This window comes from Rhamphochromis longiceps, linkage group LG15, assembly GCF_057381845.1.
Source record: "Rhamphochromis longiceps isolate RC_006_pf linkage group LG15, R_longiceps_female_GT1.1, whole genome shotgun sequence".
Taxonomy (NCBI): domain Eukaryota; kingdom Metazoa; phylum Chordata; class Actinopteri; order Cichliformes; family Cichlidae; genus Rhamphochromis; species Rhamphochromis longiceps.
Genome location: NC_140571.1, coordinates 35,844,224 through 35,871,232, shown reverse-complemented (window position 1 = coordinate 35,871,232; position 27,009 = coordinate 35,844,224). Strand labels below are relative to the sequence as shown.

At 39.7% G+C, this 27,009-nt stretch overlaps 1 protein-coding gene across 3 annotated transcripts; it reads left to right on the top strand.

The window, feature by feature from the left end:
- The first annotated feature begins 3,429 nt into the window (after positions 1–3,429).
- Positions 3,430–26,795, top strand: stxbp6l (syntaxin binding protein 6 (amisyn), like). Of its 3 annotated transcripts, XM_085382191.1 has the most exons (8): positions 3,430–3,522; positions 3,769–3,904; positions 11,092–11,259; positions 16,501–16,631; positions 16,726–17,044; positions 17,146–17,244; positions 25,703–25,860; positions 26,009–26,795. In XM_085382191.1, the coding sequence occupies exons 3-8, from the start codon at positions 11,106–11,108 to the stop codon at positions 26,030–26,032; spliced, it is 885 nt and encodes a 294-aa protein (XP_085238317.1). In that variant the 5' UTR covers positions 3,430–3,522; positions 3,769–3,904; positions 11,092–11,105; the 3' UTR covers positions 26,033–26,795. The 3 variants fall into 3 exon arrangements, with proteins under 3 accessions (XP_085238317.1, XP_085238316.1, XP_085238318.1); XM_085382190.1 differs by lacking the exons at positions 3,430–3,522; positions 3,769–3,904 and adding an exon at positions 5,791–6,050; XM_085382192.1 differs by lacking the exons at positions 3,430–3,522; positions 3,769–3,904; positions 25,703–25,860; positions 26,009–26,795 and adding exons at positions 5,791–6,050; positions 18,479–18,974.
- The last annotated feature ends 214 nt before the right edge of the window (positions 26,796–27,009 follow it).

Genomic DNA, 27,009 nt, shown 5'->3' with positions numbered 1-27,009 from the left:
TCAAGTCTAAAGTCATAAAATTAATGACTCGAGTCTGACTCGAGTCCAAGTCATGTGACTCGAGTCCACACCTCTGGTATTTAGTATCGTCGGCTGAAACTCCACGAAGAGCAAACTGAGCTTCTACGTGCACAAACCATGAAGGAGGATCGTGAAGCCAAAAATCCGGCAATTTAAGCGCCACAGCAAACGCAGCCATCGGCGGAGGTGAAAGTCCGGCGGCAGCCGATGCTTCCAGGCCGGAGCTGGCTTCGTCGTCGAGCCTTAGCATGTTCGCTACAGGGGTCACCAATGTGGAGGTATGTAATAACGACAGGAGAGGTCTCTGTGTCTCACTCCAACTTTATTAACTGATTCTCAGAACTTCACATATATTGAGCGCCAAAATCTCCACCCCAACACTTCCGTTCAACTTGGGTGTGAGTGGAGCCACCTGGTGGTCCGCCACACTGTTAACATTTTTTCCATTGTCTTGATGTTGTTACGAAATATATATTCTTAGTGCTTATTTTCTGATTATATTGTTTTATGTATTTTAATAATAAAGGCCTTTATAAACCAAGGCCAGATATGACAAAGAACTAGGTCAGAGGGTGACAGGGCGCCTAGCAACAGAGGCTTTAGTAAGGGGAAGTTAAAAAGAGAGGCATGCAGAGGCATATTAATAAAATACAGGAAACCAGACAGAAAGTGGAACTAAGTAACACACACACACATTAGTCAGACCAGAAGGAGTTGTTTTGATCGAAACTGTGTGTCTGTGTGTGACGTATAGCAGAACTATATACATGTATTGTAGCTTGCCATGCTTTTAGAACTGTGGGTGCTCGTGTCTGCAGTTCTCAGTTTCCAGAAATGTACAATAAAGATCATTTTTTGAACTTGGCCACTCTGAGTCAGAAGTCTTTCTCTGTCGCCAAAAGAATTCAAAAGAACCGAATTTAATAATGTAGACTGTATGATTCTTAGTCTGATCTTGAGACCACTGTCATGTAACAAAAAATGGGTTTTCTGGAGACTAAGTAAGTAGTAACATATGATTGAAGACATATTTTGTCAATAACATCTGAGCGGGTAAAGGTTCTTAACATTCTGCCTTCTGTGTTAAAAATGATCAGAGTTCTAAAACAGAGCTTATCCCTATTTGGTAGTCTGTATGGCAAATATTAAAAAAGCATAGAAGATAGTGCTCGTGTGATTGGGTGAATGTGGCATGTTGTATATAGCACTTTGAGTACTCCAGGAGAGGAAAAAAGCGCTATATAAGAATCAGTCCATTGGGGTACCTGGGTGGTCAATTCAGTGTTTTATGTCTATGGTTTTTGAGTCTTGCTTATTCATTACAGTTTTCGCTGTTTGACTTGTTCCTGATTTAGTTAACTGTGTTTCCAGTCTAGGTTGTTTGGTGTTTGGTCTTGTTCATGCCTGGTCTCATCTCTGTGTCGTGTTTGTCTTGGTCTTGCCTCTGTGTCGTCCCCTCTGTTCCCCTCCTCATGTCTCTGTGTGTTGCTCTCTCGCCTTCTCTTGTCCCTCTGTTTATGTTGTCAGGCTGTCCTAGTTTTCTTATCTAGTCTTTAGGATTCCCTTGTCTTGCCTCCCTGCTGTGTTGTGACGCACATATAGTCTTGTCTCTATGTTTATTCCCTTGTTTCCCAGTTGTATCTCTGTCGCTCTTGCTGTTGCCTGTTGGCATGTTCACTTCCTATTTTACTATATGGTCTCCTGTTACTGTTTTGCTTTTCCCCCTGCCTCATATGTTTGATTAGTTGCCAGCTATTTTCCCCAGGTGTTTCCTCTTTGTCCTGTTCCCCTCTTGTATTTAGTGTGTGTCACCCTCTGTTCAGCGTCACATTCTCCCTCATTAACTGTCTGTTCTGCCTGTGCTTTAGTTTCTAGTTTCTCCCAGTTTAGTTTCTGTATTTATTCATGCAGCAATAAAGCTGGTTTTGAGTTACGTTCTGTCTTTGAGTCTGCATTTTGGTCCTCCAATCCTGCCTGCCCACCTGTGCACACAGAAATCCATGACAGAGGCAGCCATCTTACAACTTTCTCTACATAGTACTTATGGTCATGAAATTGACCTTTTGGCCCATTGTTACCCAATAGCGCCAGTTTCCATCATTATGCAAATGTACTGTTCATAAGGTCGGGAGAACCTGCAGTCAGTCTCTTGGATGGGTGACGAAACTTTTGTAGCACAGCATACGTGACTACCTTTTTCTCTTAATGATTAATATTTACTGTAAAAATAGAAGTCTTCTAGCATCTAGAAATCTGTATGTTTTTCATAGCTTCTAACAAGCCTTTTACAGTTTACCTTAACAGTTACTTGAAGTCTAAGTCTTCAGCCTAAAAAAAACAACTTAAAATGCTTTAAAAAACAGTTTGATCTGATTTTATTTTTTGTTCTAGTAAATTTCCAAATCTCACACCCCACCTGCTCGTGCATGTTTTGTGCATGTGCACATCCATGACCCTCTGTACCAGACACTTTTGCTAGTTCATGAGAGACAAGTGTCACTGACAACAGGAGGTAAGGGGGGGGGATACCATTTTGCCAACATCAGGCTTTGCCTTTTGTTCTAATGGCTGAAAGCTTATTTTTTTCTGCAACTGTTTGTGTCTTTGTTTTAGAACTGAAAAGCCATAGGAACTGCTTCAACCCCCAGTCTCCCAGGAAGCCTTAAAAATCTCTCTGTATTATCTATGTTTTGGTGAACTTGTCCTTAAACCACAGTAATTCTGCAAATGAAAGACAATAAACCAAATATATTAACTACTTTGTTTAAACAAATTAACAAACAGGCCCCCACAACCTAAAACACAATTACACCAATTTAAATCAGTTGTGCAGTTTTTAAAGTTATATTGACAAAAAGTGAATAAACTACTGATCAAGACTGCATCATGACATTTAAATACACCTCTTAATGGAGGTGTTTGACTGTTAATATAAAATTCACACAAAGGCTACTACAAGTCTATTTAATTAAGCAAGTTTTCATCGTTCTCTCTCCCTTGTGTCTTTTGTTATAACAGCTAAACGGCATTGCACCAACACATGGCTGTGTGTTTTTATTTCTTCTAAGGACTGAAAGCTATTATACCTACAACTGAAAAGCCAAAGGATATGGGGCATTTGTTAGTGCTAGACCTCCATCACCCCCAGTCTCTCAGGAAGCTAAAATATTCTCTCTGTATTATCTGTGTTTCGGTGCCCCGGGGTGAGTGTGTAATGGACCGTGGTGAAGGACTTCTGTTTCAAAGCTCTGGTCATCAGGGGTCTTACAGCCATTGTTGTTGTTTTTTTTTTGTTGTTGTTTTTTTACAGCAGTGAGATAAAGAATGAGATTTCCCCCCCCTTGTTCTGTGAATCAACCTGTCATAGCAAGCCATCCTTCTGTTAACTACAAGTCACAGCCCTATATAAATTGGTGTGTGGAGACTTTCACCAATGGCCCAGAGGAGCTACAGCATCAGTGTCTCGCAAGACATTTCTTTTTAATATAGATCACACAAATGGTAAGAAACACAATGACTAGGCTCTATATAAATGTATGACTGCATGCTTTATTCATAATGACTTTCTTTTAAAAAAAAAAAAAAGGTTGTTTTGTTCTTTTTTTTTTTTTTTTTTTTTTTTTTTTCTTAAAAAACCAAAAACAAAGTAGGACAACAAAAGTCTCATTTTGGGGGTTGCCCTGAGAACAAATATGGTGTGTGTGTGTGTCAAATGGTTAGTGTTTTAACATATTTTGTCATCTACAGGTTTTTTCCTTGTATTCACACCCAGCGTGGTGTTGGGGCTGATGGGGCTGTATACCAGAGATGAAAATCCACATCAGAGACTACCTAACAATGGACACATCTGTTTGACCTTTCTGGACAGTTTATTAAATATTTGGTATGGCAAACTGATGGTCAGAAAAAAAGCTGAAACAGATGAGACACACACACACACACACACGTATGTATATATATATCCTCTACCAGAGGCCGGGGAGCTTGAGGGTCCTGCGTAGTATCTTAGCTGTTCCTAGGACTGCGCTCTTCTGGACAGAGATCTACAATGTTGTTCCCAGGAGCTACTGGAGCCACTTGCCTAGCTTGGGAGTTAATGCGAGTGGCTCCAGCAGATCCCGGGAATAACATCGGAGATCTCTGTCCAGAAGAGCGCAGTCCTGGGAACAGCTAAGATACTGCGCAGGACCCTCAAGCTCCCAGGCCTCTGGTAGAGGACCCGAGCTTGAAGGATAAACCGCCCGCAGGGGCGTGCTGTGTGTGTGTGTGTGTGTGAGAGAGAGAAACATGAAATAAAGGTGAAAGGTTGAATTGTGGGAGGCGTATGATGCATGTTTGAATGCCACAGGCCTACCCCTTTTCTGAACTGTGTTCTGCCCCAACAGTCATAATAGCTAATAAATTACAACTGACTGAGGACAGCTAGACCAACAGCAATCTGTACTTGAAAACTTAAAAGAGATTGGCAGTGCTTTTGCAACAGTTAATCTACTTATAAACTAGGGAGGGGGAACGCCATCAGAAGCGGTTGGGTTTTTAATGTCAGACATTAATTTATGGAATGGCCACTCCCACTAAATTATTCGAGCACAGTGATGGTTCGGGTTGTCTGTAAATAACAATAATAACATTCCAGCTGAACAGCAGGTGACCAACAACGGTAGGATTTCGAGGCACCGGCCTCTGACTAACGTGCTATACAGTAACTGTTGGCCTCCTGCCAGGCCACCTCCCGGGTCACGCCTCCTCAGTCGCCTGCCTATTGTGTGGCCTCCAGATCTGTTCTGCTGCTGGGCATGCAGCTGGTACCAGAACTGCTTTGTCACCTCCGCTAGCCCCACTGCTGAACTCCTGAACTACTCTCTGTTTGGCGATTGGACTCCACCTAAAACGTCTGATGGATTCAGTGATCCAAGCAGAAAACAGGTTATCACAAAAAAAAAAAAAAAAAAAAAAAAAATCCCAAGAAAGACTTCAGTCCAAAATGCTGCAGTGAAAGTAGTGACAGGGACTAGAAAGACCATATTTCTGCTATGCTGGCTTCTGTTTATTGGGTCCATGTTAAAAGACTAGAAAAGACTGAATACATTACAGCTATAATGTTGACACCATTTAGTAAGCCCTTTTAAACTCAGTTGTTGCTGTACTGATTTAGAAAATGTTTGCATTGTTATATATCACATCATTTCCAGTGGTAGGAGATGGTGTAAAATTGCACTCTAAAGATATTTGAAGGCATCCTGAATAACTCTGCTCAGCCACTTTAAAACAACAACAGTAACATCAGTACTCCTCTCTCTGTTGGGAAAAAATAAAATAAAATTCACAGAATAAATTCAGAGATATAGAAAATCATTCGCACCCACAACCATCAGGCTTTAATAGATGAGCTATGTCAGACATATGAATTTCCCTATGGGATTAGGTCATTTCAATTTAAGCTTATTTAAATTTTCTTATTTATTTTTTTTTAAATTGGTTTTAACTTCATTATTTTTTTGGCATATTGTATTCTTGTTTTTAAAATAATTTTATAGTTACATAGCATTATTTAAGCTATTCATTGTATGTTAATTGTTATGTATAGAAAAGTTCAGAAAACTTTGGGGTTGTAGTGGCTTTTGTCTCATGTGTTCATGGAGTGATGCAGTGTCACATCATATAGATATATATATAGTTATTAAAATTAAATAATTTCACTATATTCTAATTGGCTGATAAAGATTTGCACATGTGTAATAATGAAGACTTCCACGGAAAGCTCAGTTTTTGAGACAGCAACTGTCTGTTCTCTGGCTCATACCATGTGCCTGTCAGCCTTTTGAAATGGGATGGACTATGGTTGCTGTGTGCCTTCACAGCAAGGCACGCCACTTAGTGTGCCTGGGTATAAATTCAGGACTGAAGCCTTGGAAGTATTTGATCAATTTAACCACGTACTAACTGAACATCTGTACTAACACAAGAGTCTCACTGGAGTAGAAACAAAGACCAGTCCAGGATTTGGAAACAGAAGAAAACAAGAACGGGTAGGATAACATTTAGACTTAAGTTTGGTAAATGAGTGAAAAACGTAGAGTAAGGAATCAAAATGTCAAAACACAATTAGCCATGTTTGACTTAACTGTTTCATGCAATTTTGGGTTGGTTGTCTTATAAAGATGTAATTTATTTGAAGTGTAGCTGCACAGCAGCTGAAAACAATAACATTGTTTATAACTATGGCAATGAAAGTCTTTGTTTGGTAAATGCATGGTGGTACTCTACTGAAGACAAAGATCTGAATACTTTGTCATTTCACTGTTGTTCATTGTGTTTAATTGTCACCCCCCCCCCCCCCCCCCCCCCCCCAAAAAAAAAACAAAACACAAAAAAACAAAAACAAAAACAGAAAACATCCCGTCAAACATGAAGCATTAGAATAAAATAGGATTCGGGTGGGGGGCAAACCTGCATGCCAAATTAAAGAATGAATGCTAGATTGAAAGCACCTTTGTTGGAAAAAGTATAGAAAACAGTGCTTGTGCGAATGGTTGAATGACACATGTTATATAAAGAGCCTTGAGTGGGTGCTATATAAGGACCATTCCATTTATCATTAAAATGAGCATTTATAAACCCAGGTCACGCTCACCTTGTAAATATAGGTCAGTGATAACAACAATATTATAATATTGTTGATAATATGCAGCTGTTGAATTGGCTCACCAGAGAAAATCTTTGTTTCAGAAATTGTTTCCCAAAACATGTACATTTTGGATGATAAGAAAAACTGCCAATGTCCAGTGATTCACACATAGATTACTGAGTGATGAACAATAATGTAAAACAATCCTGTGAGGGATGAGTCCCTCAGGGACTCTGTAATGCTCAAAAACAAGATGGGTACAAAGAAGGAAAGAAACAGGGCCATGATTAATTTCACAATCACTGAGTCATTTTCATAATTTCCAAACTTGATATATATATAAGTTGTTGCTATCTTATGGAAATACAAATAATAGCAAAATGCTTTCTCAAATGTGGCAGAGCAACTAAAGGTGTCTCAAAGATAGAAACACCTGTAACTGTAGTGTCTGATGTTGTCTGCTATTAGTGAAGATTGACAGAAAAAAATATTTTAAAAAAGCAGAAATGTTTTAAACTGTGTTTAGAGTTAACTGATTCACATTTAACTAAATAATGAAGGGCAGCCTTCTAAATTTTTAAAGAATATATAAAGTTGTATTAGTAAAAGCAAACATATTGTTGTTTTGAGACAAAATGGACGCAGGCCTGACCTGGTTTAAGTCTGTGATCCTTGTGATCTATGATGATCCAGCCCATCATGCAAGTGGATTCCAATCTGAACCTGACTTGGTGTCATTTTGCTATTTGGATAGAATAACCGAGAATCATTTATCGCTGATTTTCAGTAAAAATTATAGAGGTTCTGAACCTGAAGAGCTGGAATGTGATTTTTAGTCTTGAGTGCCATAAATGATAAGTAAGACTAGAAAATTGCTTAACAAATGCAAATACATTACACTAGATTTTAAGACACTGCATTTAGTTCTGTTTTCACTCAGTATTAATCATATTCACAAAATATATTTATATTCACATAATCTCTAAGATGCCACTTGTAACTGAGATTTTTCTATCAGTGTGACCGATTATGACACGACAAATGGTTTTGGCCTTTTTGTAATAAATAAGAATTAGGTTTTTATTAGGTTTTTTTTTATTTTACTTTTTTCATCCTGTTCTGTCGGGCAGCTTTTGCAGTCAGAATTATGATCTGAACACACTGTCATGCCAAACACATTTTGCTTTTCCAAGATCAGCTCTATAAATTCTCTATAGGTTCCTCTTATTCGTGTTATTTCATTTATTACATTATACGTGGTATACAGTAAGACAGTGTCTAGGGCAGGACAGGCAGGTGAAGAAAAAATGATAGAGCACAAATAGAAATGCACAGAAACATGCATGTATCACCAACTGCTGCACCTGTAAGAAAAAACAAACATGCAACAAACATACAAAAATCACCTGGAACACAAAAATTCAAAAATGCATGTAAATCAACAATGTTTTTGTGGGATGCATGTGTGTGTGCATGTGTGTACCATGTTTACATACGTTTGTGATGAAAGAAAATTGGCATGCCACTATACTTGTGGGGACCAACAGTTACTTATGGGGACAAAATGCTTGTCCCCGCGAGTTTGAAGACATTCCTGAGGCTCTTTTAGGTTTTAGTATCAGGGTTACAATTAGGTAATGGTTAGGTTTAGGCTAAGGGTTAAGATTAGGAATTCATTTTTAATGGTTAGGGTGAGCAGCTAGGGAAAGCATTATGTCAATTAGATATCCTCAATAAAATGGTAAATGGACTGATTCTTATATAGTGCTTCTCTACTCTCCTGGTGTACTCAAAGTGCTCTATGCAACATGTCACATTCACACAAGCACTTTTCTTCTAAGTCTTTAGTGCTTCCTAACAAACATTCATACGAGCAACTTGGGGTTAGTATGTTGCCCAAGGATACTGGGCATGCAGACTCGAGGAGCCAATGATCCACTAACCTTCCAGTCAGTAGGTGACCTGCTCTACCTCCTGAGCTACAGCAACCCCCAATAAGATGAGGGGGTCATTTCAGTAGGCCGCTGAACTAGCACATCTGGATATAAAAAAAAACCCAAACCCCTGCCCCATATAGACTTTGTGTGGTCTCAAACCACCTAAAGCTAAGGAAAATACCAGTAAAAAACACTTTGATTATAGCATTTTACAAAAAAAGAAAGATATAACTATTTCAACTGCAGGCCCCTATTCCAAGCAGCAGGTTTAGATAAGGACTATTGGTTTTTTAACCTTGAACTGAGGAAAACTGGATTTTTCTGTCCTAGAAAGAGAGTTAACTTAACCCTCTCGAGGCAGGCGTTGCCGATTTGCAACAGTTAAAAACTAACAACCTGATTACCCCACATACATATTTTATGAGTTTTTTTTTCACTCAGAAGTACCACTGCAGGACTTGGTTGTGCATTAGCAAACAAAAAGTTTCATTTGAGCCTGAGAGGGTTAAACAGTCACTGGGGTAACAGACTGTCTGAGCTTAACATAGTCCGCCTATTCTATTTGTGGATGTATCCCAAAAACATTATTTTCCAAAGAAAAGCTCTCTGAACCTTACTTACACATTAAGTTGTGTTTTACATGGCTGACCAATGACGAAAAATGAGATTGAAATAAGTTTTGAGACTTTTAAAATGAAGAAACTGTATTTTAAAGTGATTTATTAAATATAGGCTATACACAGTCAGGTTGTGACCCGAATACATTTCATGTCGAAATGTGTTCACAGATTGATATTCTGTCATTAAACCATGTCAAGCAACATTATGAAAGGTGCAGTGAAAATTACAGTGTGAATCTTTGCCCTGTCCTCAGGCAGGCACATGCTAGGCTCCATTCTGGAAACCATGTCTATGCTGGAGACCACTTGTATAGCATGTCAGGTTCCAGCTGAATAATGAGATATAAAAGAAACAAATGTAAATCAATGTATGACAGCAGACATTAAATATTACATATTTTGTATCAAACTTTTATTCTGCCTATAATGATGACAAAGTGACCCTAGCAAATTAAATAACTCCCCCTTCTGTTTTTTTTTTATTTTTATTTAAATATCATGGTGAGGACTGACTCAGGTTTACATTCCGTGGTCCACTGGATAGAGGCTCTTTAATTACCTGCTGCTATGGTGAATCCTGGTATTGGAGGTCCTTTGAGAGTGGCTTTGTTGATCTTCAACCAGGCACACGCAATCCTGAATCTCTATATAAAAGCACTAATCTCTGATCCTATGAGTATTACCCAGTAAGCAAACAAATGGAGCAGGGAAGGAGACTCACCCTGACTGCTACTCAGTTCCTCTGGATGTCGATCTTCCTCCCTCTGAAAGCATGCTTGCCAGGGTGGCCCTCTGGTCAAGGTTTCACCTCAGTCAGATCCATTATCAGCAGCAATCTATTAAATCTGTGAACTTGGTGACTAAATCTAATTAACCTAAACTGATTTAATTCTGATCCTTGAGGACAAGGAGATTGGAGCGAATGGGCACGCCTTTGCAACAACGCACCTATCTCTGTGGGAATATACAGGAAAGGAGTCCAGTTCTTGGAAGTTGTAATCCATTAGGAAATGATGGAAATCTAAATCCTCCTGAACTTATAATCCAACACAGAAAAAATGCGAAGAGAAAAAGTCAAAATTACAATTAGACCCAATTAGTGGGTCCACATTGTTTGAGCAGTGGTTGCTCATCTGGCATATCTGTGGACTCTCAGAGCCATATCTTCAGATGATGCCTTCTGGCCATCACAAGAACTAGTGTTAGTTTTTATATGTGTTCTCCCCTTCGCTCTCCTCCCTCTTTTTCTCTCTGGACATCTAATCATCTGTGTTAAAATCTAGTCACCACATGTCCAGCCAGACCCTATTTATAGAACCTATTTGTGTGACCTTAATTTAACATGATTTAAAATGTAGTTTAAAGATTCTTTTCCATGTTTTACTTTAATATGATTTATTATTAAATCCATCACTCTGTTTTTCAATTACAATATACTAAATGTAATTTCTCTTATTCAGCCATACATGTTAAAGTCAGACATTCAGTGAATATTTGCACTAAAGGCCTGAGGCAAAGTCTAGGCTGTGTGCTAAGTTTGCATTTCCTGTTGGTACAAACAGTCCCAGCACAGAGGCACACACACATCAAATCACAGTTAAAGGCCAGGAGGTCAGAACTCAAGTATTAGAAAGATTTCATTATTCAAATTGCATTTCTCATTAATCATATTAATCAGACTTATACTTTAATTATATTTCATTAAGAATTAAAGATGATTTATTATTAGCAAAAACACATATACATAAACTCCGCTCTGTATGACTTCAAACATAAAAGGCTGGATGTTAAGTCCGTTTGCCCTCTCTCAGATGTAATGATAGGATGGTAATTATTCCTAACCAGGGATAACAACAACAGTCATGTATATAATTTATTTGTGTAGGTTTCTGGACAACAATGAACATTCAGTCTGCCATTAACAAAGAGATCTTCATCCCTCGTGATGAGCGGATGCTGGTGGCGGTGGAGGTGAGGAGGAGGAAAAAAAAGAGGATGGCTTTCCTGCCTACTGGACCTAAGGGGGATTATGCCACATTCATCTGTATATCAGGTAAAAGTCTATATTAGGCACTCTATGTTTCTGATTAAAAAAAATAAAACTGTAGGTTGAAGTTCTAGTGAGGCCATTGGAGTCATAAAAAAAATCAGACAGGGCACATTCATATTTTTGTGACTCAAATCTGAGAAATTATCATCTCAAAATATTGGTTTTTGTTGTTGTTGTTGTTTTTGTTTAAAACCTCATTAATATCAGAGAATATGTCATACAACTTTAATACTGTGAGATCTCAATCATGATCTTATTCCATAGTTTTTGGAGACAGGGAAAAAGAAAATTTCTTTTTAGGAAAAAAATGAAACATAAATAATTTTTGATATATGTGAATTAAAACAGGTATTAATGTATATTAAGAAAAGACCAACACTGCTCATCACTTTTGCAAGCTTGTTTTTTTATATATGTTAATGGAAATAGCAGAGACTAACGCATAGTCTCTGCATGCGTTAGGATCTTATATAAACAAAGTCATGTGTGTGATATGTACCTGCACGTAGTATTTGTCAACGCTGGCTGTGTGGCAGGTAAAGGCTGGACCCAAATGCAGGACTTAAACATAAGGGGTAAACTAAGGAAGGCAGCTTTTATTGCTATAGTAAAATCAAACACTACAAACAAGAAAACAGAACCTGAACTAGGAGTAGCGCGAAAACCACAGTGACACAAACAGCAACGAGGGATGACAACAGGCAGGGGAATACGGAGTATTAAATACATGGAGGATAATGAGGGAAGGGGAAGCACAGCTGGAACTAATCAGACTAACAGGACAGGGAAATAAAGCTGAACATAATGCACTATCAAAATAAAATAGCACACTATCAAAAATAAAACAGGAAGCATGCGACACACTCTATCATGGTACTGGGTCTGTGACAATTAACCTCTGTGTATTTAGTCCTCAGTTTTCCTCTGCCTGTTGAGAGTGAGCGAGTGCATGTGTGAGTGAGTGAGTGTGTCTGTCTGTTTCACAAAATATCTTTGAAAATGAGGGTGGTAAGCCACGATAACATCCCCCAGGAGCCAAAGACAGAACGAGATGGATCCGGGAGAACCACAGCCCCAAAGAGTACTGAAGACCTGAGGCCACACATTTCGCCGATATCTGCGTGCCCATCCAGCAGGAGAAGGAGTGAGGCCCTAGATGGGGCACAAACGACCAAGGGGGGAGAGTCCCATGGGCATTGGACAGCCAACCCCAGTAGAGACCAACCACCCTGGTGTGAACCAAGATCAGGGTCACTGGGCTGACCCAAGAAACACCCGCTACTCGGAAGATCTTCTTCCTGTGGCCTCTGAGAGTGGACTCATCTCTGTGCTTGTCCTGCTAGACCTCAGTGCAGCGTTCAATACTGTCGACTATAATATTCTATTAGAACAATTAGAGCATGCTGTAGGTATTACAGGTACTGCACTACAGTGGTTTGTATCATATCTAGCTAATAGACTCCAATTTGTTCATGTAAATGGAATCTTCACACACTAAGGTCAATTATGGTGTTCTACAGGGTTCAGTGCTAGGACCAATTCTGTTTACATTATAGATGCTTCCCTTAGGCAATGTCATCAGAAGGCATAGCATATATTTTCACTGCTATGCAGATGACACCCAACTTTATCTATCCATGAAACCAGATAACACACACCAATTAGTTAAACTGCACTAATGTCTTAAAGACATAAAGACCTGAATGGCCTCTAATTTTCTGCTTCTAAATTCAGATAAAAGTTGGAGTTATTATCAGGATTTCCTAAAAAAAACAACAACCACACACTGAAAAGCCTTCAGTTAATCCAAAATGCTGCAGCAACCATAATGACAGGGACTAGAAACAGAGAGCATATTTCTCCAATATTGGCTTCTGTACTGTTCTCTCTATGTGTTGAACTCTCTGAATGTGAGCATAGATAAACAGCCAGCAAAACTCCTTTTCAAGAGCCATGAAGACAAGCATACTTGCTCCTTTAATGACATCATGAACTGGAGTGATGAAAAACACATACAAAACACAAAAACACAAAGGACTGTCATATAATCAGCATGTAAGTATAGTTAGGCACTAACATAGGAGACTACAAAATAAGTATCCTGTAGATATACAGTCTGACATTAATACAATGAAAAATGAGCAGGTAGTTGGTAAGTGTACGCTTTTATCATTAGCTCAGAGGCTACGACCTATAACTACTGCACTTCAAAGAAGGTACAAAACAATGTCACAAAACACCCTATTACTAATTACCTAATATACAAAGAACTGCAAGAACTTAGAACCATTGCTTTCTGAAGGACTCCTCTGAAGGATTGTTTTGGATTCAACACAAATGATTACAAAGGGATAGCCATTCCCACTGTTCTCTGCACTTCCTGTTTCCTGTCTATAGACATGTCAAAATAAAAGCTTCCCTGTCTATCCAGGTGTCAAAATAAAGGCTTCACAATTTTCTGATGTATAATAATCAAAATACAATATTCATGGCTACTTATTTGTCCCATTAGCAGATTATCATATTCAAGACCGTATAGAATCCCTTTATTGGCACCCTGTTAAATCTAGGTTTGAATTCAAATTCCTACTCAGGCTCCATCTTATCTTAATGACCTTATAGTACCATATCACCCCATTAGAGCTCCTTGGTCTCAGACTGCAGGCTTACTTGTTGTTTCAAAGTAGAATGGGAGGCATAGCCTTCAGTTTTCAGGCCCCACTTCTATGGAATGAGCTTCCAGGTTGAATTCAGGAGACAGACACTATTTCTACTTTTAAGATGAGGCTTCAAACTTTCCTTTTTGCTAAAGCATATAGTTAGGGCTGGATCAGGTGACCCTTATGGAGCCCCGCAACGGACATGGGAGAAAAAAAAATTAAGACGGACTTTTGCGAGATCTCGCAAAACAAACTCGGGATCTCACAAAAGTTTTGTGAAAAAGTTTTGTGAGATCTCGCAAAAGTTTTAGCCGCATTCTTCGGAGACCGCCAGCTCGAAGCCGACCGGGAGGTCAAGGCACGATGTGCTGGGAGAGTGGTGTTCCTCCCGCCTGTACTAGGTCTCGACCTCCCGTTAGCTTCGAGATGGTGGGTGTCAGATCTCCGAAAATGTCGGAGCACTTTTGCAAATATGTGATGTCTTGTAAACCGAGCAGATATTTGACGTTTACACAACTACATTCGCGCCTCAAAATATCTTAAAAGTTTATTTTGTGACCCAGAAAGAGTAATATTACAACTAAGTAGCTGCCGCCATTGTTGGAATTCAACTTTAGTGAAATATCGCAAAAGTTTTGCGAGATCCCGAGTTTGTTTTGCGAGATCTCCCATGTCCCTTGCAGGGCTCCGTAGACCCTGAATCCCCCCCTTAGGTGTAGGCTGCTGGGGGATTCCCATTATGGAATCTCCCAGCAGATTCCATATTTCTTCTTCAGTCACCTTTCTCACTCACTATGTATTAATAGACCTCTCTGCACTGAATCATACTTGTTATTAATCTCTGACTCTCTTCCACAGCATGTCTTTTATCCTGTCTTCCTTCTCTCACCTCAACCGGTCGCTGCAGATGGCCACCCCTCCCTGAGCCTGGTTCTGCTGGAGGTTTCTTCCTGTTAAAAGGAAGTTTTTCCTTCCCACTGTTGCCAAAGTGCTTGCTCATAGGGGGTCATATGATTGTTGGGTTTTTCCTCTGTATGTATTATTGTAGGGTCTTTACTTACAATATAATGCTCCTTGAGGTGACTTGTTGTGATTTGGAGCTGTATAGATAAAACTGAATTGAACATGAAGCCACACACTCTGGAACGAACAACCATCCCAGCAGGGTGCAGTGAACCCCTCCCATCATGACCATGACCATGTCCATTCACACACACACACACACACACACACACACCCCGCTGGAACACGACACCAATAACTACACGACAAAACAAGACAAGATAGAGCTCTTTGTCTTTGTGGCTCGCGAGGGAAGTCAGCCCAGGCCTTCATCTTTCCTTAGCCAACTTCAACTTATTCCTTCGCTACAGCCCTTTTTATTGTCAGCAAGCAATCATTCATGAATATGCAATTACAAATACACGTGACATTCTTAAACAGGCATATCTGAACAACATTCTGTGTGTGTGGGTGTGTGTAGGTGCATGTGTGTGTTCTTCCAGCCATACTATACATAGACATATGACCTTACAATGAACTTAAACTGTGTGTATGAGGTATGCAGAAAAACAGAAGCAAGTGTCTTGCTAAACTATAAAAACAGGAACTTGCAATATGTCATATCTCAAATGCACATTTAAAGGTGGGAAGTCTTGCACCTCAAGAAACAGAACAGTCTGGTTTCAAAAGCTATAATGGAATTATAACGTCGAGGCTGCTTCTTCTCATCTCATGGTACACAAATGCACACAGAATCTTATCAGACCTAATAAGGATATGATTCTTATCAGCATACAAATGATTATGTATTTCTAAGCATAAATGACAATATAAGAAATATCAATTCCAACACTTGCTCTTGCTAGAAAGTCTGCAAAAGACATTGAAGGAGAACTTACGTTGACATTGACAGTGGTCAACTATTTTTCAACAAACACAACACCACCAGCCAGACGTTATGCTGTACCAAAAAGCATTCTTGAAAGGTGCAGTGACTCAAACTACTTTAACATTTTATGAAGGTGACATTGATTTGAACAAATCAAAAAAACTAACAAACTAACTAAAAAGGTGAAACAGTAAATGAGTGTTAAGTGATTTTTGAGGCCTATGACCTCCAGGAGCATAAATGGAAGATGCATTGCTGGGTTTGCTTCTATTCATTTGTTGTTCATTACTGAAACTGAACACTTGCAAATAATCTGCTGGTGATGATGCACTTATAAATTCAGATAAAACTGAAGTTATTGTACTCAGTCCTCAGTCAAATATTCAAAATATGATATCTAGCCAGATGCTTGGATGGCATTACCTTGGCCTCCAGTAACACTGTGCACAAGCTCTTTTTGCAAATTGCAAAGCTTCTAATGAATGTATTATTTTTGTAGTCTTCAAGGGCAGGGAATTTCTTACCATCTAAATGAAAAGAAATCTACTCTAAATGTTCAGTTCTTTGGTTATCAAGTATCTTTTTTATGTTAAAAAATTTAGTTTAAAATGATCAGAACAAAATCTCTGGTGTTAGTAAAATTATTATTACAAGCTTTAAATTCTGATATTGTGGTTTGCATTTATTTCCTAGTCACCAACACCAGACCTCCTCAGCTTCTCATCACCAAGGTGAAGCGGTTTGGAGGCTCCTCCTCCTTCATCAGGAGGTCCCAGTGGACAGTTGAACAACTCAAACAGGTCAACGGGATTAACCCCAACAAGGTCAGCAGCAGTACCTGTTGTATCCTTACATTACATTTCATATGCATTCAGTTGTTTGCCAGCTTTGTTTGTTTTCCTGTGTCCTCCTCTTCAGGACAGCCCAGAGTTTGATTTGGTTTTTGACAATGCTGTGGACCAGTGGGTGGCTAGCTCCTCAGCAGACAAGTGTATTTTTGTCCAGATCCTGTACCACGCCTGTCAAACCCACTGGGAGGGGAAAGCAGGTGGTCTGGGAAAGTCAAGGAAGTTGGGAAAGGCAAGCCAGCAGGGACGAGTTGATAAATGTGATCAAGAACTGGCAGGAGCTGGTCACCCAGATACCTATGAATCCAAAAACCTACAGGCACGACGGAAGAGCTTTGTTCTTCCCAAACACACAGAATTCATTAACTGCCAGTCCAAACTAACACAAGGTAGTGTCTCATGGTTACTGAGGTTATGATGAAAGTTATTTCTTAACAGATTTTTTGTTAAAATTTTGTTTTGTTGTAATGTGTTATGTTTGTTCAATTAGATGCCTGCACCATGAATCTGGTCATCTATCGCTGCAAAGCCTTCTTGAATCGTGTAAAAAACTTGATGGTTTCAAACCAAAGTCCCTCACCAGGTCAAGGTAAGATAGTGACTAAAGGAACATATAGAGGTTTAATGTTTTAACGGGTTTAATGAAAAGAGGGTTTTGTCTGTATTATGGGAAACATGACATCCAAAGATTTCTTAATCTATACTGGTCTTCCCTTAGTACCCAGACTGAAGGTAGTTATATATCAAATTACAGTTAATCTTTAAATCTGTCAATACTGCTAACCTGTAATACTTACAGCATGCTCTAATCTCTGTAATAAAATACTATAGTCAACAGTATCAAATGTTGCAGTGAGGTCTAGCAGAAAAAGTACAGAGATGAGTCCTGTCATAAGAAGTTTATGTGTTCACTAAAGCTGTTTCTGTTCTGCGATGAGCTCTGAAACTTGACTGAAACAGACTCAAATAAACCACTGCCCACACTGCAGATGATCAGTAAGCTGTTTTACAACTAGTCTTTTAAGAAAACCTTAACCCTTTGAGATAAAAGGAAGGTTGGAGATTAGCCTATAATTTTGCTAAAAAGTAACATTTTGCTCTTCTAAATTAATGAGACGCCATTTCATCCCCAGCTTATGAGTTATCTGCTTTAAGGTACATGTTTGAGAGTTATACCAGGGAGTCAAGTACCTCTGATTTGATACTTTCTTTTTTTAGAGCAACCGCAGTATCCAGAGTTGTACTCAGCCAAGATGTAAAATTATTAACAAGATAATCGAGCTCTGGGTAGCTGCTCTGCACTGTGTTGGCACAGTTGCCAAATTTTATTAGACTTTCAAATGAATTAAAACTTGGTCTGGCTGTTTCACTATAAACTGGCCTTGACCACGTGCTCGCCCCAAGATTTCAGATAGAGGAGTGAAAAAAATTATCAGAAGAGTTGTCCAAGAGCCATAGACCACTTACAGAGCACTACAGAAAGAACAGGAACAGGCAGGTACAATTCCCGTTGCCTGTGTGCATGGTCACCAAGCAAGGTATCATTGCGGAAGCATGTTGAAGTGGGTTTAAAGTTTGATAAATAACATTTAGACAAGCCTGTGAATTACTGACAGAATGTAGTCTAGTCAGATGAGACTAAAACTGAAGTCTTTGGATGCCATAATACACACCATGTTTGACGGTCAAAAGGCACTGCATATCTACCCAAAAAACACAACCTTTTGCAGCAATATACATCAACACCTTCATATAATTGAAGGAAGGATGAATGAAAAAATGTACTGAGACATTCTTGATAAAATCTGATGCCATCTACCCAGATGATGAAGATGAAATGAGGGTGGACACTTCAGCAAGACAGTGATCCCAAACACACAGCCATGGATACTCTCAACTGGATTCAGAGAAAGGAAATAAAGCTGTGAGTGGCCCAGCCAATCACCTGACTTAAATCCAAGTGAAAATCTATGGAAAGAACTAAAGCTCAGAGTTCATTAAAGAGCCCACTGAACCTTCCAGATTTGAAGACTGTGTGGAAGAATGGGCCAAAATCACACCTGAGCAATGCATGTGACTAGTTACTCCACACGGGAGGCATCTTGAAGCTATCATCATCAACAAAGGATCTTGTACAAAGGATTAAATAAATTTCAGTAAGGGTGTTCAATAATTTTTCCCTGTGTCATTTCTCATTATTAGACATAATTTATGGACATCTATAGTTTGATTTCTTCGCATGTGTGGATTAGATGAGTTGTTACTGGCATCTGGTGGGAATTTCATGCCAACAGTACCTTAGACCCTAAAATAATACATGCAAGCTGCAGGTGTTAAATACATGTTTTACCCGCTATAAATTTAACACTTCATAAAAGTGTTAACAATATCAATATCCTGTGAGAAGCAGCTCTGTAATTATGATGAAGGAACTATCCTCCCATCCCATTGTTCCTTCAGTGGTGCTAGTTTCAGTCATTAAACAAATGTACTGTTTATAAGATTGGGGAAACCTGCAGTCAGCTGAGACTGAAGAAGTCACTTGGATGAGTGACAAAACGTTTCTCCCACTGAAAACACTATGTTCAAATGAACAGAATCAACTTTTGGAGAGCTCTGTAATAAGTAATGTGTTCCATATCCTTTTTTATTTAACACAATTTCTTCTCGCTTTGACAAGGCTGCTGCCATTTTGAAGAGTCAATGAGACCACTCAAATGCTGTGTAAATGCTAATCCATTTTTTGCTGATAGTGAAAAAATGAAACTCAAATTGGAGGCATTAAATGGATAGTAAATGATAGCTCAAGTTAGGTAAATTAAATGTGAATCTAACACTAGTGGTATTCTAACTGAAGTGGTATGGTGGTGGAATAGGTTATAGGGTATTTTGGCTTCCTCCCACAGTCCAAAGACATGCTTGTTAACTGATTCTAAATCGCCTGTGACATAGATAAGGTGTATGAAATAAAACACTGTATGAATGTACGGTTAAATGTGCCTTGTATACTGAAGTCTTGTGAATGGTCAGTAACTAGAAAAACACTTGTATCCTATTGTACACCCCCAGCATGCACTAAACAAATCATGAGTTTGTCTGATGCTGATATAAGATCTTTTTTACATTTTATTCACAGGAACTCCTAATATTTCAATCCACGAAATTCCTCCAAATGATTCTAATAGATCTAATGAAATGGCGATCCTTTTCTGAAATTGGTACTAGGTCTATTGTACAGCTCAAAAAACACCCTTTGATTCATAGATTTCTTCCTGTCTTAATGTTATGGCACTGGGACTCCTCAGCTCATTGTATCCCCAGCATGTCTCATAGTCATTTTCCCTTCTGTCTTTTTGTCTATTGTTCTTGCTGAGCTCCACCTTTCTGTTGCCAGAGAAAGGCCTCTTTGTAATGAGATCCTGACATGAAAGGAGACTTTGTTTGTTTCAGGGAGGTTCATACAATAGCTGGCATTAGTTCTGTGACTAAGAGTGAGCACAGCATTCCACTGAAACCAGTAATAGGGCCAGTGTAATGGATGGGACACATGCCAAGCTGCACCACAATTAAAAGTAAACAGTTCCACAGCAATGGCTTAACAATGTGTTGCTATTGATAATGCTAGCAGAGGATGATGGTAATAGTATGAATTTGTTTGTATCAGTAGACTTGCATTTCAAAATGTTATCAGCATATTGGTGTATAAGTTGAAGTTAGCTTGGAAAGAAAAAAAGCGTCTAGACTTCTTTAAGTTGCTTGAAGATGTTTCACCTCTCATCCAAGAAGCTTCTTCAGTTCTAAGGTCAAACGGTGAAGAGTCCCATATTTAATCCCTGTTTGAGTGTCCCGGGGAGGGGGGGGGACGACGACAATGAACCCCCTAAGGATCCTCTACCTAATCACATGAGCCAAGGTGTGAAAAGGGGTGTGGGTCACAATCAGCGAAGGTTTCGGGTGAGCTCATGGTGAAATCTAGCCCCACCCTATCATGTGATTTCCCAGAATGTGAGTGGGCGTTAAGGCGTCTGTTAAGAGATCTCAAAGCTGGATTATAGATGGCAGACAGTTGGTGTCGTAAACCACTGCCTCTGATCAAAGATGGCCGTTCACAGTGGACCTAGATAGCTTCTTTCACTCCTATTTCAAACCATCTTCTCTGTCCAAAATGTGAACATTGGCATCCTCGAAAGAGTGACCTTTATCCTTTAGATGCAGATGGATAGCCGAGTATTGTCCCATGGAGGTGGCTCTTCTATGTTGTGCAATGTGTTTATGAAGTGGCTGTTTGGTCTCTCCAATGTAGAGGTCTGTGCATTCCTTGCTACACTACAGAATACACTACATTGTTAGATTTGTGTGTTTTGTCTTTGGGATGAACCAGTTTCTGTCTGAAGTAAACTGGGATGTCGTGCCTGGAGAAGACTCTCCTGAGTTTTTCGGATACACCGGCTACATAGTGTCAGGGTTCCTGGGTCATTGACCCAGCAACTTCAGTTTGTTCATGTTCAGTTTATTTTCTACATGCTCGTGTTTCACTGTGCCAACTTTCTGTCTCTGTGTATTATGTTCTAGTTCCACTATATGTGTTATTAGCCACATTATGTTCAGCTGTGTACTCACCGGTCTCTCATTATCATCCTCATCAGTCTGTGTATTTAAGTCATCGGTTTCCACCAGTTCATTGTCTAGTCATTAACGTTGTCTACCTCGCATGTTCCAGTTCGGTTCAGTTCAGTCAGTCTTTCAGTCAGTCAATCAGCCAGTCATCCGTCTCATGTTCTGTTCATCCATTCTGTATAATAAACACCATCTTCATTCCACACTAGCCCGTGAGTCCTGCATTTGGGTCCGCTCTTCCTCACCTCCACACAGCGAAGCCCTGACACATAGGGGATGACAATGTTGTTGCGTTTGTCTTTCTTATCCTCCCCAGCTGGTGTCTGATCTTCTTTTCTGTGCATCTTTGCTGACTTGATGAAAGCCCAATTAGGATAACCACATGTTTTTGAGAGCTTCCTTTACATGTGTGTGTTCCCTCTATTTCCCTCCAGGCTTAGAGGGAACATTTTCTCCCCAGTGTTGTAAGGTCCTGATTATTCCAAGTTTGTGTTCCAGAGGGTGGTGGGAGTCAAAGAGGAGGTACTGGTCTGTGTGTGTGGGCTTCCAGTAAACTTCAGTGTTGATGTTCCCAGTCTCTTCAATGCGCACGGTGCAGTCCAGGAAGACAGACAATTATCGTTTGTTTCTTCCGTGGTGAACTAACCACAGAGTTAATGTGGGGATAAAGTATCTCCTTGGCAAATCCTGCACTTGATGGTGACATATGAAATTGGTTTGAACTTGGCCTCTTTTGTTATTCATCACATTCCTCAGCAAATTTCAGATAAACGCTCTTAGGGTCTATGTGTGAGGCATTGAGTCATAGAGGCTTTCTTTTATTCAGTCCAGGCAATACACAGGTTGGTCAGTCTGGTCTTACTGGTGTTTCTATATATTTTTCCTGGGCCCTGCTGGTGTATTGAGCTATGTGCCAGTTCATCATGGCCACTATGATGCCTGACAAGACATTCCATGTTGTGCTGAGGGAGGTTATTGGCTGGTATTTGGATAAGACTGGTCCTTAGCGGAGATCCTTGAGGATAAGGGCTGTTCTTTCTTTGGTTAGCCATTCTGGGTGCATCTTATCCAGTAGGCATGAATTATGCTAGGGCCTGATGTTGTCCACTGAGCACTAGAACCCATTCTCATACCTTTCTACAGCTAGGATAGTTAACTAGTTTCTGTTCGTGCTGCCTTGATCTTGGTCTCTAGTCTCCTTCTTCTTGTGGCTGTTTAACTTGTAGCCAAGCATCTCAAGGATCACTGTTGCTGTGGTGTACATCAGCTGCTTGTTCTTACTGATGGTCCCAGTTGGTTGATTCTCCATACTATCTTCTAGTAGACCTTTAGAGGGTACTTCACATAGTCTTGGTAATCAGCCTTGGATGGTCCAGTTCCCAGTTTAGCTATGACCCTCTCTTTCAGGTTAGCTGCTTTCAGTTTCAATACCTTCAAGTGTAAAGTTTGGTGAAGGGTGGTTTATGGTGTGAGGTTTTTTTTTTTTGGGAGTTGGACTCAAGCCTTCACAGAGGCGTTGAAGCTGTTATAGCTACAAATTTGGGCAAGCATAATATTATACATCTTTTCACCTTCGTATGTTACCATATCCCCTTTCTTTTTAAGAATGCTTATTAATGGTCATTATTTGACTTTGGTGTTGCTGTGTACTGTGCGTACAGTGATGTCAAAAAGTGTATTTTACATTGTGATAGAGTTGAGACTGCAGAAACCAATACATCCAAAAATATGGCGTTATTATTTCAATTTGCAAGTGCGAATGTTGCATGTTGAGGAGAAAATTATTATGAGGTAACAAAAGTTTAATTTGAGCGAACAAAATTCATTGCTGCTTGCAAGAAATGTATTTCAGTTTTTGCTATTATCTATATACACACACAATAACAGCCCCTCTCGCTTAGTTGTTGGCATTTGCTCTTGCTCAGATCTCTGCTCTGTGTGCTGACAGACATCTGCTGACCTGCTCTCAGTCTGTCGTTTGCACTCACAACATCTCTGCTCAGTGCACGTACAACTCTCTGTACACCATTATAAGTGTGCCACAAAACCATCCAATCAAAGAATTGGATGCAAAAATTCTGATTGACTGTTATGGTCTCCAATCAGCTTGCTAGATAGTGCATTCTGGAGACATGGTCCAGAATGTAGCTAAACCCGTTTTCGCTGAGCATGTTTAATTATTTTATTTTAATATATATATATTTTAAGAGCATTGTTGGTTTTAATCTAGTTTAAACCAAACCACCCCACTGGCTGGCCATATCGGATGTTACAGGGGATATTTTTGCAAGTGCTAAATGAAACCATGAAAGATCAGCTCGTCTTTCACGATTAGCCTGCCTCTTTCGCAGTTAGTTTCCCTTTCCCTATGGATTGACAACCGCCTGAAAGAAAAAGAAGCTGAGAAGAACTACAGACCCCACAGGCATTTGGCTCACGCACTTCCAGTTCCTGTCACTCCTGCTCCCCTTCCAGTACTGTAACTTGCCTCCATCGCGGTTCTGTCACTTAACCTGTCTCACCTCCGTGTGCCCACCCGAATATGCAGAACCTCATGCCCATAACAACACCACTCCAGATCTCTCTACCATCTCATCTGAGTAGCATGACATATAGGAGGTTTTCAGTAAACAAAATGCCATCTCACTTCCACCTCACAGACCAAATGATTGCGCGATTGAACTCCTCCCCGGATCTCTCTTCCCACTAGCTGTCTTTACATCTTGTCCTGGCCTGAACGAGCAGCCATGGAAAATATTTTCAGGAATCTCTCGCAGCAGGCATAATCTCCCCGTCCTTGAAGAACCATTCATCTGTGCATAGATTATAGGGGTCTGAATGACATTACAGTCAAAAACAAATACCCACTGCCTTTAATGAACTCTGCTTTCAAACATCTTCATGGTGCCACGATATTTACCAAAATCAACCTCTGCAACACATATAATTTGATTCGCATAAGACAGAGAGATGATGGAAGACTGCATTCAATACACCACTTGGACATTTCAGATATTTGGTAATGCTTTTGGGCTAACCAATGCCCCAAGTCTTCCAAGCTGTTGTGAATGATATTCTTAGAGACTTTTTGAACAGATTCATTTTTGTATATCTGGATGATGTTCTGATCTACTGAAAACTCGAGGAACACCAAGCTCATGTCCATGCACCTCCTTGAAAGCGAATCCTATGTCAAAGCTTGAAATTGTGAATTTCACTTACCGTCTGTGTCTTTTCTGGGCTACATCCTGGTAGGGGGGCAGGTGAAGGCAGGTCCGGCCAAAGCCCAAGCGGTCAAGGAATGGCCAACTCCCACATCACGGAAACATATTCAACGGTTCTTGGGGTTTGCCAATTTCTACAGATGGTTTATACTCAACTACAGCCCGGTAGCCTCACCCTTAACATGCCTCACGTCCACCAATGTTCCATTGTGCCTTTTTTTCTCGTCGCCTCACCCCTGTACAGAGAAATTATGATGTGGGCGACTATTAGCAGTTAAACCTCCCTGGAGGAGTGGCGAAACCTGCTGGAGACAATGGAGCAACCATTCACCATATGGGCTGCTCACAAGAACTTAACTCACCTTAGAATACCTAAGAGACTAAAGGCACACCAGGCACATTTTTTCCCATTTCTTTCTGCCCAGGTTCTCGTAATGACAAACAGGACACACTTTCTCACCAGTTCGTCTCCGAACTGATCATTCGTATCTCCCAACCATCCTCCCCTCTACATGCAAGATTGGGTACATAGCCGGACATTGCTGGAGACTGAAACTGACCTGGGAACTGGTCCAGTGAATCAACGCTTTGTGCCAGCAGCATCCCGTCCTGGACTGGGTTCATACTGGCCAAATACTGGCCATTCAAGGAACAGTCAGACCATTTCTTTATTCATGAGGTATTTCTGGTGGGATACTCTGGATAAAGATGTCAGGGAGTATGTGAGGGCCTGCACTCCCTGCGCCTGGAACAATACCCACACCCAACGTCCCGTGGGTTTGCTACAGCCTTTAGTTACGCCATACCGACCTGGGTCACATACAGCATTGGACTAGCTGTTATACAGTTAGGTTATGGTTACAGTAATTATTTGGGCAGTGATTCTTTCTTTTGTCATTTTGCCTCTGTCCACTTCTGTTCATTACATTTTAAACAAACAAACAACCAAAAAACAAATCAAGAAAAGAAAGAAAAAATCCAAATCAGATTAAGTGCAGTTTTGAAAAAGTATGGCTTCTAGTTTTTAGAAATTACAACAATTTTTAAAAATAGTCTCTGATTTTCAGAAGCTCAAGAAATATGGACCTAAGTTTAAGATACTTGACATATTGTAAAGGTATTTGGTCCACTATTTTCTTACTAAACGGACAAGTATAAAATTCTCTCAATATCCTTTTGTGTGTGTATGTGTGTGTATATAAACAGGTCAAATGCGGAACCGTGCCAAAGGCAGAAGTGTAGGTAATTTAGTCCAGAGGGTGAATGTTACTCTGGGCGAGCGTGGAGACAGACTAACTCGTGCTGAGGACAAAACTGTGGAACTGACACACAAAGTCCAGCAGTTTGCAGACACTGCTCATAAGGTAACATATGCAGCCTTCTCTGCTAGATTAATCATTCAAAATTGTATATAGTATAGATAGTAGAATAGATAACCCATATTTGCACAATCGTTTGTCAAAATTTAACTGCCATACATTTTTTATTTCTGTTGTTCTATTTCCTATACAGCTAGCCCTGAAGTATTCAAAGTAGAGTGTACTGGAGAGAGAATACCGCTAACTCTGGAAGATGCTAATAAGAAGAATATAAGAAGATTTACTCTTGGGCTCCAGGATGTTACTAATTTGTTTCTATTATAACTACATGTATCAAAGACAACTAAATAATATGTCCCTGTGTTCTGGGGCGCCTCTGCCCATAGGTAAATATCCCATGAACTGTGTTTTGTCTGTTGTCAGATACTTTTATGAAAAGGAAAAAGTGGATTTATTTAACATTTGTGTTGTTCTAAAATAGCTTTTGTATTTTAGCTTTTGTACAATAGCCTTGAAATTTATTTGAAAGCCACTCCAGAGAAAAATTAGTACTGCTCTCAGTGAATGGCATTAATTACTCCATTTGATTTAGTTTGATTTTATGTTGATTTAATGTGCTTTAATTTGTATATTTCATAGTCTTCTTCAGTCTGGCATTATCAGTTGTTGTCTTTTTGTGCGTGTGTATGTACACTCACTGTCCAGTGTCTTATGTGTTGTCTACTATGTTCACATTATGTTTCCTGAACATCAAAGTGTCACGCTGTATTTACGCTGCTGTGCTGTGTATGTCATTTAGTCCATGTTAGTATTGTCTTAGAAAGTGGAGTAAAGGTACGATGGTTTAGTTTAAGTGGTTAGGGTACAGGGTACCTTAAGGATGTTTAAATGCTGCCTTTAGAAGACTCACAGCAGTGAATAGAGGATTACTTAAATCAGACTGACTCATTCTAACCCAACTTCTATTAAATGTTTTCTTTATTGCTTCTAGTGGCATTTTATATATGTGGTATGTCTGAAATTTTTCTTCAAACCTATCAACTCTTCTCTGTGATCTAATTAAATAAAAACATGTTGAGCTTATACAGGGTATCAGCTGTTCCTCTAATAGTAAAAAAAATAAAAAAATAGTCCACATATTAGTCTCACAGTACAAAAGATGTGAAGGAGACACTATTTTTTTAAAGGTAAACA